Source organism: Miniopterus schreibersii (assembly GCF_964146895.1).
Source record: "Miniopterus schreibersii genome assembly, chromosome: 2".
NCBI classification, from domain to species: domain Eukaryota; kingdom Metazoa; phylum Chordata; class Mammalia; order Chiroptera; family Miniopteridae; genus Miniopterus; species Miniopterus schreibersii.
In genome coordinates this window covers 141,042,401-141,053,558 of record NC_138102.1, presented here as the reverse complement: position 1 = coordinate 141,053,558, position 11,158 = coordinate 141,042,401, and the positions used below count along the sequence as shown (strand labels likewise).

General features: G+C 52.7%; 1 protein-coding gene across 1 annotated transcript; it reads right to left on the bottom strand.

The window, feature by feature from the left end:
* Positions 1-238: 238 nt before the first annotated feature.
* On the bottom strand, positions 239-11,158 carry KRT82 (keratin 82; the record flags this gene model as incomplete). Its single annotated transcript, XM_081126430.1, has 9 exons — positions 239-480; positions 1,000-1,031; positions 1,248-1,468; positions 2,206-2,331; positions 4,896-5,060; positions 5,413-5,508; positions 6,186-6,246; positions 8,794-9,002; positions 10,754-11,158. The coding sequence occupies 9 exons, from the start codon at positions 11,156-11,158 to the stop codon at positions 239-241; spliced, it is 1,557 nt and encodes a 518-aa protein (XP_080982556.1).

Here is an 11,158-nt window from a genome sequence, read left to right as displayed (position 1 = left end):
GCATCCCACCCCCGCCCCAGGGCCTCACTCAGGATCTGCACACAGCTAAGTGAATAATGTCACTAGGAGATATGAAGGACTTGAGGAATGGCTGCCAGTGACAACCCAAGGGAAACCTGTGGCCAGTACAGGAAGGTGGGGTTTTGGAATCTCCTGGTCTTCTGCCCTGGTAAACGTGGGCAACATCCAGGCTGGGGCCAGTGCCCTGTGTCCTGGACTTCCAGCCTCTGAGGCAGTGCTAACACTTGTGGCAGGAGGCGCTGCCCCCAGTCCCTAGCTTCATGCTGGAGCTCCGCCCTCTGGAGCAGCCCAGGACACCCTGGGGCTCGCAGGGGACATAGAGTTCACCGGTGCCCACGACGCTGCAGCCCCCACTGCTCTTGAGGACACTGGTGGCCCCCGGGCAGTATTCAGTCCTCAGCATGGGCGTGCTGACCACACACGGCTCGTACAAGACAGCACCTTTCGAGCTGCTCACGGCTGCAGGAATAGGAAAAGATGCTCAGGGCCCCGCACTGCGTGGCTCTAAGGACATTGCCCTGAACACTTCAGTCAGGCCATGCCCCTTACCTGCTGCCACTTACTCTAAGGAACCCTCCACCTCAGTTACTAGTTCCCACCCCAGCTACAAAGTGCCTACAAGTTCCCCACATGTCTCTTCTCTATTCCCAGAGCCCTGGCTTCTGCTTCACCCTCTCCTTTTCTACTTGTGTGAGCTGCTCGAATCCTCTCTCTCCAGAAAAGCATCCCCTTGTCATATGGTCCCTTGCAGCTTCTGGGCCTGAAGCCCCGGGACCACGCTGCAGACCTGCCCCTCATCCTGGCTCCAGAGACCCGTGTAGCCCTGCAGGAGAGCTTCTCCCTCTGACCAGGGGCTCCTGGCAGACAGAGTCCTCTGGGGTGGGAGGCATGCCGAGGTCTGGGCAGGGGTGCTGTAGTCTCTGCTGGGTTGATCGGCCCCCAAGACCCCAGAGCCCTTGGGGAGACACATCTACTCACAGATATTCACGGGCCCAGTGCCTTCACACAGCCTGGGGTGAGAGGAAAAAGACACAAGGTAACTACATCAGAGAAGACAAGGCAGACAAGCACACAGCACCCCCCTTCTTTTGCCCACACCACAGACCATGTTCACGAGGAGGGCCCCCAGACTGTGGGCTGCTCTGGATTTTCCCTGACTGCGGGGCTACAGCAGCAACAACCCGAGGGCAGGAGAATATCCACACCTGGGCCCATCCTTGACTAACCTGTGCTCCTCGCCCTCCAGCAGGCGCCTGTAGGTGGCGATCTCGATGTCCAGGCCCAGCTTGGAGTTCATCACCTCCTGGTACTCCTTGAGCAGGCAGGCCATGTCCTGCTTGGCCTTCTGCAGGGCCTCCTCCAGCCCGGCCAGCTTGCACTTGGCATCGTTGAGGGCCGCCTCTCCCTGCTGCTCCGCCTGCGCCACAGCGGCCTCCAGCTTGCAGCGCTGGGGGAGGGGGCACAGAAAGCATTATTGGGAGCCTTAGGAGCCCTAGGATGACTCTCGGGAGGACAGAGAGAGCATGGTCAGTGTGAGGTAATAGAATAGATACAGAGCTCCTAAAACCCCTGTAATTACTGAAGTGCTAAGAGCACTAGGAACATCTTTTGTTCTAATATTTGGTCGTTGACCCACATTTCTGACACAGAGCTCATAGGTCCCTTGGAATTTCCTGAATGACAGCAGTGTCTTTCGTTCTAATGGGTGGGCTTCTGGATGGTTCCTGGATGAGGGTGGGTCAGAAAGACCAAGCCATGCTTAGAGGCTTGGAATTTCAGTCTCACCGTCCATCCTCCAGACTGGAGATCTAAGAGTTTCTCAGACACTGAGCAATTTCTTCAGGGCTAATAGATTTAAGTGTCTGGCTGCTCTTCACTAGCCTAGGAGAACAGAGGGCCTGATTTTATGAACTCTGCAGAGTCACCTTGAATTTCAGGATAACTGAATTACAGAGTCTTTGGGTTAGAAGGGGCCATGGAAACCTTTATGCTCCCATCTACTGAAGCATCCTTGCTATTTCATCACTGTTTCCAAAGGCTGCTCCTCCTGCAGTTGGTCAGTTCTTTTGTAGAAAGGGCTGTGCCCTCTTAGTGGAGGCAGCATACTTTTATTCCCTCTTCAACAACACTCCTGGGGAGGGTGGACCCGCCCCACACGACCAGAACAGGGTCTTCTGACCTCACCTGGGCTTTGACATTATCAATGTCTTGCTGCAGCTGCTGGATCAGCTTGTTCATTTCCAGGATCTCATTCTTGTGGTTGCGGAGGTTGTCACAGTGGTTCCCGGAGGTCAGCCGCAGCTCCTCATACTGCGGGACTGAGAGGTCAGAACCCCGGTGCCCTGTGGTTGCACCTCCTAGCCCCTTTTCTCACTGCCCGAGTCTCTCTCTCACGAATTCTTGGCTCAGGTGCTCTCTGGATTCTCACACATGCTCTGCTCTCCATCCCCTTTCCATTTCTGGTCAATTTTGGGCTTTTTTCCTGGGCTCTCCTTAGTCCCTTCTTACCTCCCAGCCCTGAACAGTCAGGCTTATTAATTTTCCTCCCATCTCCAAGCTCCCCTCCTCTCTGTTTAGCTGCTCTGTGTCTTGTCTTTTTCTCTCCGCCCCAGAGCCCTAAGGTCTCCTGAGGGTTCATACTCCCCACTACCCCCAGTCCCTGTTTAGATGTCCCTCTGGACCTCAGAAGGGGTTTCCGTGCTCAGCCTGGGGTGCCTAATAGACCCAGGAGTGAGGACAGTTCATGTTCCCCCAGGGTGAGTAGGATTGTATTTTCTCCTCCAAAGCAATTAAAAACAAAACGAAATGTTGCTTTCTACCTTGGCTTAATTAACACTTTTTTAACCTTTGCAACTCTGAAGCCAATTTCTGAATAGTGTATTATAGATTACATTGATAGACTTTTGAAAATTAGCCAACTAGATTTTCGGCACATAATGGATGAGAGCATTTTGCATAGAAAATGCAAAACAAGAGATAAGCACAAATCCTTCTCTTTGGCCCTTGGGTATTTATTTGGTTATTGTGGGAAAGTCTATAGTTGCCTAATCAATATCTACTCTCCTCTTCTGAAACAGAACCCTTGTTTGAGCCCAGATAAGAGAATATTGCTCAGCCTTCTCATAATGAGATCTGTGGCCCTTGCGGGGTGGGGTTTCCAGGAAGGTTCTTTGAAGTGGGGGATGACTTGGTTGCCATGTTTCCTTTGCCCTCTGCTCTTCTTTCTGCCTGGAATGAGCACGTGAGGTTGGTGATATGACAGCCATCTTGAGACAGGAGGCAACCACGAAGATCAAAGCAATGTTGAGGGTGGCAGAATAGAAAACTAGAAGGAGCCTGTGTCCCTGATAGTGACATAGACCCCTTGGGTCATCGTGAATAGTCTATTTCTGTACTTCATGTTATTTGAGAAAAAAGTGAAAACCAAATTTGTTTCAACTTAAAAAAAAAAATTCTAATCCTCAAAGCTAAATACAATCCTAAATAACAGAGCTGTCTTTCTGGTTCTGACTTAGGAGGATGGGAAACTGAGATTGATTTTTCTGAGCCCACTTGACTGACGGGCGGCCCAGGACAGCAGCTAGAGGAGGGATCAGCCAGGGTGAAACCTGGTGTGGATAGGCCATAGAGTCACTGGGAGCTGACTTCAGGCCAGGGTTTGATATCTTTGGTACTATGGATCTCCAGAAAATGGCAGAACATTTCATGGGGTACTCTTTGGGCAGTGGCACCCATTGCCTTCAGTAAAAAGTCCAAAGTATGTAGCACAGCTCTGCAGATTTGTTGTCATCGGGCCTCATGCTACCCCACCAGCCCCATTTCCTTCACAGCGCTTCATACTGGGACCTCACTGTCACGCTTCTGCATCCCGGCTCCTACTGCTCCTCAGCTGGACATGCCCTCCCCTCACGTTCTGCTTACTGAGCTCATGCTTGGCCTTCAAGATCCAGATCAGATGCCAATGCCTCTGCCTTTCCAGGCACTTCGTCTACCTTGTTTTTGTTTGGTTGGTTACATGGGTCTCTCCCCGGGGATTGTAATCTTGAGCACAGGGATGGTCCGTGTCTGACTCTTAGTATCCTTGTGCACCACATACTTCAGTAAGGCCATCCTTCCCTGGCTACCTGGTTTAAAACCATATTCCCACAACACTCCCTACGCTTCACCCTGATTTATTTTTCCTGTAGCACACATCACCATCTAACGTACGTGTCTTGCTGTTGTCTTTCCCTCCCTGCCCTGCCTCTAAAATGAAAGTGACACGAAGGCAGATTGCTGTCTGTTTTGTTCCCTGCTAGAATCCAGCATCTAGAACAGCGCTTTGCACATGATAGATGCTCAAGAAATAGTTGCTGAATGAATAAATGAACTAGTGAGCGAATGAATGAATACATGGTGCCTTTCCCAGATAGGGCAGGTGAGACTGAGGTGATAATATTTGTTCAATCAAATTGCCCTTGGGGACACCAACTGCCCTCACAGCAAGCTCCTAATTACCTAAGTCTGGGGCCACCTGAATCACTCTTTCTGCTCCATCATTAGTAACTTCTCCATGCCATTAGCCATCTCTGACTACTTGAAGCCCAGAGCTCTCTTTGCCATTGTTGCCAATTAGTGTCCCTTGAATTCACGTCAAGGGAGCCTGAGTAAATAAAGCTGGGGCTCCCTGGTACCCTGATGACAAACCTGGGCTGACTGTGAGGTCCACTCCCACGTGTTCCTGCAGTCACCTGGCCTGGGGGCCTGGCAGAAACAACAGGGGCTAGGGTTTATGGGGTTCCCTGTCTCTGTGCCATGGCACGACTCTTTCATTATCTTCTCACCCACTTTCTGGGGGAGTGGGTCTGGGGCGCCCTCCCTGACCCTGGCCTCACCCGGCACTGGTACCAAGCCTCCGCTTCAGCTTTGCTGCGGCTGGCGATTTCGTCATACTGGGCCTTGATCTCGGCAATGATGCTGTCCACGTCCAGCACCCGACTATTGTCCATCTTCACAATGACCGAGGTCTCTGAGATCTGAGACTGGAGCAGGCAGATCTCCTGGGGTGCAGGGTGAGGGCGGGTGAGCTCTTCAAAGATAAAGAGGGAGAACCTGCAACCTGCTCTGACCTTCCCATAGCAGCTTTGCCATGGTTGCCCCAGGCCTTCAATCATCAACCTGCTCCCTGTCCCCCACACTAATTACACAGAAACCCGAGAGTTAAGGTCTGGGCCTTCCCACTTCTGGGGATCTCACTGCCCAAGAACCGCTGTCCCATGCTGACTTCTCCACATGCTCGCTTTTCAGTCTGCTTGGCCTGAAACCTACCCACCGGGCTGGAGCTTTCTTGCCCCATCGTCTTCACAGAACTGGCCCTGATCTACCACCTGTGGGCAGCCTGGCTGCAGGTACCTCCTCATACAGGCCTTTCAGGAAGTCGATCTCCTGGACCAGAGCCTCCACGTTGGTCTCCAGGTCTGCCTTCATCAGGAAGGCCGTATCCACATCCTGTGATCAGAGCATTGAGAACTCTAACCTGGGCCTGGGGGACATGGGAGAGCCACCCCCTCCACTAGCTGGGCCACTCCTAGCAAGCTGGTAGCTTATGGCAGGTGGCAGGTGTGGGATCCACCTTTCCTCACATAAGCCCATGTGAACGGGTCGCAAAGTCAAGGATGGAGGGAAGGGTCCCCAGCCCCAGGACCACATGCCTGGGCCTGGCACCTTATTGGGGAAGGACCTGAAGGGAGTGGAGTTTAAAGGAGCCTTGAATGCAGTTTCTCTGCGCTCACTGTGTGGGGCACAGGCCAGAACATACCTAGCTATCTGTCTGAGAAATCATGGCAGTGGCTTTCATCTTTTGGGGTTTGAGTCAGAGTTTGTTTTGATTTGGCATTAGTTACATCTCCAGCTTCTTGGGCAGGTGTAGAGACAACCCTTTGGACCCTATGAATTGGGAGGTGAAGGTCCAGGCAATCACTGCCCTCTAGAGAGGGGTGGGGGATGCTGGCTCTCCTCCTCAAGGTCACTGGAGCTGGCACTGGGGTCTGAGGGGTGAGAGACCGTTCTGCCCTTCTGCGGGTGGGTGGGCTGCAGACTCGTTGGACACGGTCTGGGGCTGAGTGTCCCGAGGCCAGCTGGGCCAGCTCAGGGGGCCTTCTTCCTCTCTGTGCCAGCTCCCTCACCTTCTTTAAGGCAACAAACTCATTTTCCGCACAGGCCCGCAGGGATAGCTCCTCTTCATATCTGTTGGAATGGGCAGGAAACAATGTTTTAGTCAACCTGTGGGGTTTGGAAGGGACCCGAGGGCAAGGGCCTTTGGGGGCACATCTGCCTCTCACTGACTGCATGCCCTCAGGAGTTGCCAGGTCCGGCCCCTGTCTCTGGATACCTCTAGTTGCTCCAGCCATTCAAGACAGGTGATTATTATCATAGCCTTTCATTAGCCACTTTGCCAGTTTACCCCAATCCCCACTCCCCACTAGCCTATTCCTGTGATGAATCATCCTCTGGGAAGTCCTTCCTAAGGCTAACTTCATTCTGTCTTGCTGCTAAGGAAGCCCACTTTATCTGATCATTTCCTCTGGGAAAGTGGTGAAAAGCTGGAGGCCTGTTGTTGGCTTAGTTGTCTGTCCTGAGTTGTTCTGAGAGCTGGCTGTAGTCACTGAAATCCCAGCTGACCCCGTGCCCTCCTCACCGGGGAGTCCTGAACCTGGGCCCTGTCTGCAGCTCAGGTGCAGAGGTAGCAATTACCTACTTTACCAGACCCATAGACACAGCTCAGCTACTTCCTCTGGGTCCTCACCCACTCACTGCCCCCCAGGGCAATGGAATCAGGGTCAAGAGGTTCAGTCTGGCCAGAATGACTCAGTTTGAAGAGCAACATTGATCCATTAAAAGCGTCACTGTGCTTCCTGACGCCCATCCTTCCTCTCCCAATGGAGCTCTGCTATAGCAGGGCGCTGGTTGCTGGAGCTTACCCCCTGCGTTGGAATCCTGGCTCATCAAGTACTAGTTGTGTGACTTTAAGTAAGTGTCTTGGCTTCTCTGTGCCTCAGTTTTATCATCTGTCGAGTGAGGATAACACTGGTCCTGCCTCACACGGCTGTTGTGAGTTAACATATCACACGAGTTAACATCTGCAAAGCACTAAGCCTGCCACGGGGTAGGTACTGTGTAGGTGTTGGCTGTTATTATTAGAATACCATCTGATCTCATCCTCCTACTGTCCTACTTTTAAAATCCAGAGTCCTCATCTTGAGCTGCGAGCCAAGTCTCTGACCATTCTGTGTCTTGCCCCTGGGAAAGGCATTGCTGCTGCCCAGAGGGCTGGCCTTCACCCTCTCACGGCCTTGCCACACCTTGCCTGTCATAGTCTGCTGGAGTTGTCTCCTCTAACTTGTCACACTCTGGTGTATCCATGTCACCTGCTCCTGTCCTTTCACCAGGGTCTACTCTGGACTCCTTACCCGAGGACATATTTTTTCTATTGATTTTTTTTTTTTTAGAGAGTGGAAGGGAGGGAGGGAAGGGGGAAAAGGGAGAAAGAGAGATTGGTTGCCTCCCGCATGTGCCTTGACAGGGGCCAGGGATTGAACCTGCAACTCAGGTACATGCCCTTGACTGGGAATGAAACCAGTGACCTCTGGTGTTCAAGCTGATGCTCTAACCACTGAACCATGCTGGCCAAGGCTGGACTCCTCTTTTATAAGAAATAACTGCAATGCCTTGAGCAAATGACACCTCCCCCAGGATGCGTTCCTAGGCCCCTTCTGCTCTCTCACTCTCCTGGATTCCTCTCCCCTTCTGGCCTGTACCACCTTGTAGCTGTTGCTGGGTGTACACGAAGGTCAGTACTTACTGGGCTGGGGCATCTTGATGGAAGGAGCCAGGCTTTTCCATCAACCATGAATAAGCATGTGGTTGACACCTGCAGCAAGAGTGTCCCCTACATGGCTCTACCTCATTGGCCCACATCCCTTATGAACTGTTGCTCTCAGAATATTCACACTGTTTCTTGTTAATGGAAATATATGTCTCTCTACCCTACCCCACCAACATGTGCTCCATGGGATCCTGCTCCTGGGAGAGACCCACCTAGGACCATTAAGCACTGGATCTATAAGCCTTCAAGCTCCCCATTAACAAATGCTATCAGCCACCTTCTCCTGCTGTGAGTCAGGCCTGAGCTGCAAGTCTAGCAGGCTTCAGACCTTCACCACAAAGAACTGAGCTGGGAGATGAGGGAGACAGAGGGCCTGCTAGTGGGAGGAGGGGCGAGCACTTCCAGCTGTGTGGGAGGAGGCCAGAAGCCAGAAGTCAGGGGGTGAAAGGAAATGTGGGGTATATTAGCCTGGATGTATTCAAAGAGATGCTAGGAAAGGGTTTATGAGAAGAAAGAACAGGGGGAGCAAAAGCTTGGAAGGAAGAGGGTTTGGGGGTCTGTTTGGGGAATAAGAAGTAGGTGAGAAAATGTCAGGGGACTGGTGGAAGATGGGGCAGAACAGGTGGTATGGGGCAGAGCCCTGGAATGCCAGAAACGGCAGGAGAAAGATCACATTTTACCCTGAGACAACGAGGGACTTCCTTAGGCAAGGTGGTGGGAAGGGAGATGAAGACAAATACACAATTTCAGAGTTTCTACCAGGTGCCAAATGGGTAGCCTCCTAGATGCTCTGCCTGCATCATCCTGCCTAAGTGTTCTACCAACTGATGAACTAAGTTTTAGGTTCCCCTTAAAACATTTTATAGATGTGGAAACCAAGGCCCAGATTAAAATAGAAACAGACACACTTTTTCTTGTAGCCCTCCAGCGTGTCCTGGAGGCTGCAGAGCTCTGACTCCAACCCGGCCCGGTCCCTGGCCACGCAGTCCAGCTGCCTGCGGAGGGAGCAGATGTAGGCCTCGAAGATGGGCTCCATGCTCCTCTGGCAGCACTTCTGCTGCTGCATGAAATTCCACTTGGTTTCCAGCAGCTTGTTCTTCTGCTCCAGGAACCGGACCTGCAGCCAAGAACAGGATGTCACCAGGCCGCACATTCCCTGGGGACCGTGGCTTGGAGAGAGTAAATGGTGGCGGGGCAGGGAATCAGCTTCTGCTCTCTCTCCCGATACACCGCTGCCAATACGCTAAAATTGACGGATTGGGTCTCTGAGTAGACTGGCACCTGAGTTTATGTCTCTGTGTCTCCCCTGCCTGGGGGAGCTTATAGGACCCACCTTCCACCCAGGGGTTGCACATTGCAGTAGAAAGAACACCGCCTCATGAGGCCTGGCGCAGGTCCTCCTTCCAGCCCTGCCTGCCTCTCACCAGCCTTGTAACCTTGCCCAGGCCATCCCATCCTTTTAAGCCTCGCTTTGTTTCCTGCAGCTCCTACTTGGGGTTGTGCACGGGAAGCACTTTACAGATCTTCATCCTAATGTAAGCAGGTGACGTTCCAGCCAGGAGTAGTCGGACTCTTTCCAGTTACAGCCCAGCGACACTTGGGGGAGAAGATCATATCAAAGGCTCTGTCCCAGGACTTCAAGTTCTTTTCACCCCTCAGCCCCACCCTGCATGGCTTCATCCAAACCAGTCCCTGCTGCAGCAACGTGGAGAGCTGCTGGCCCACCTCCTCCATTTCTGTGGCTTGGAAACCTAGATGAGAAGCTGAGCGAGTTGACCATGGTCACCCAGCTAGTCACTGGCAGAGGCAACATGGTTTCCAGGCCTCACCCTGGGATTTCCCATATTGTGCATCATCTCTCAGAAGAACTGTAGAGTAAGTAACGTAGCGCTACTTCTGGCCACTGGCCGAGACACAGGGAGGCTTCCATCCTCCCAGAGGGTGGTGTGATGTTGCTGACAGCCAGGGCCCGTGTTGTTAGAATGAGCTTACAACCTTCTAGAATGTATGAACTTTCAAATAAAACTGTGTAACGGGCCCATTTACTAAAACAAGTTCCTTTTTGGAAAGCTTTTGCATGTATTCCCTCTAATTTTCCCACCACCATTCCCATTCATCCCCCCACTCTTCCTGAGGCTGGGAGGTGAGTGGTTTGCATGGGGCCTCAGTGTAACAGGAGGAGAGCCAACACCAGAGTCCAGGTGCCCTGATTTCTGGCCCAAGACTCTTTGTGCTAGCCCCTGGGGTCACCAGAAATGCCTGCTCAGCCCTTGGCCTGTGCCCTGATCCCCAAGAGCCTTTTGGGGGTGTGGGGACAGGCCCAGAGGCAGCTGAGGGTGACGAGCCAGTTCAGCATCTTCCAAAGGCAGCAAGCCTCCCTTCCCCGAAGGCTTTCAGAGCTGTGGCTCTGGGGTTGACAGATATAAGACTTTGGTCATGACAACCTTTATCCCTAGCTCTCACTGCTCCACCTTCTCCTCATCACAGGCCTAAGCTGATGGCAAATTCCGAAGTCACAGTACCCATTCCCATCTCTGGGCCCAAGGGCCTGGCCCCAACTCAGGCACTTAGAAAGCAGCTCTATTGTTAAAGCCTCATCAAGAGGGCCTCTTAGGTTGTTCCTTTCAGTATCTATCATTGCTTTGGAAGTTCCTCTTGTAGTCTGACCTCAGGCAACCTTGGTGATTTTATCAGATAATATCCAGAGAGAGATGACATTAAAAACAAAGAATCAGCAAACAGAAAAGTTTAGTGCTGAGCCTGATCTAACCAGTTTTCAATGACTAGTAATCGTGGAGTGCAGGAGAGGCCAAGAGACGACCGGGCTTCTCTATGGTCAGTCTTTCCCCTGCGGCCTGGGCCTCTTACCTTGCTGATGAAGGATGCAAAGCGGTTGTTGAGGCACTTGATCTGCTCCTTCTCATCCCTCTTTACACTCTGCACGGTCGGGTCGATTTCCAGCTCGAGTGGGACCAGTAGACTCTCATTGATGGTGACAGGGGTGATGCAGGCAGAAGGCCCACAGGTGGCTCCCACTCTGTATCCGAAGGCAGGAAGGCCACATCTGGAGGCGACCCGGGGCCTCCCGAAGCCCACGTTGCACAGGCTCCGTGAGCGGAGGCAGCCCAGGACCCTGAGGCCCCCGCCGCCCCCAGGCCGGCATGGCCCTGTGCTCACTGCATAGTGGGTAACCATCTGGGGGAGGACAGCTGAGCAGGAGCTGAAGCTCCGACTGCCACATCTGGAGCCCTGCTGGAAGGATCCACACGACAT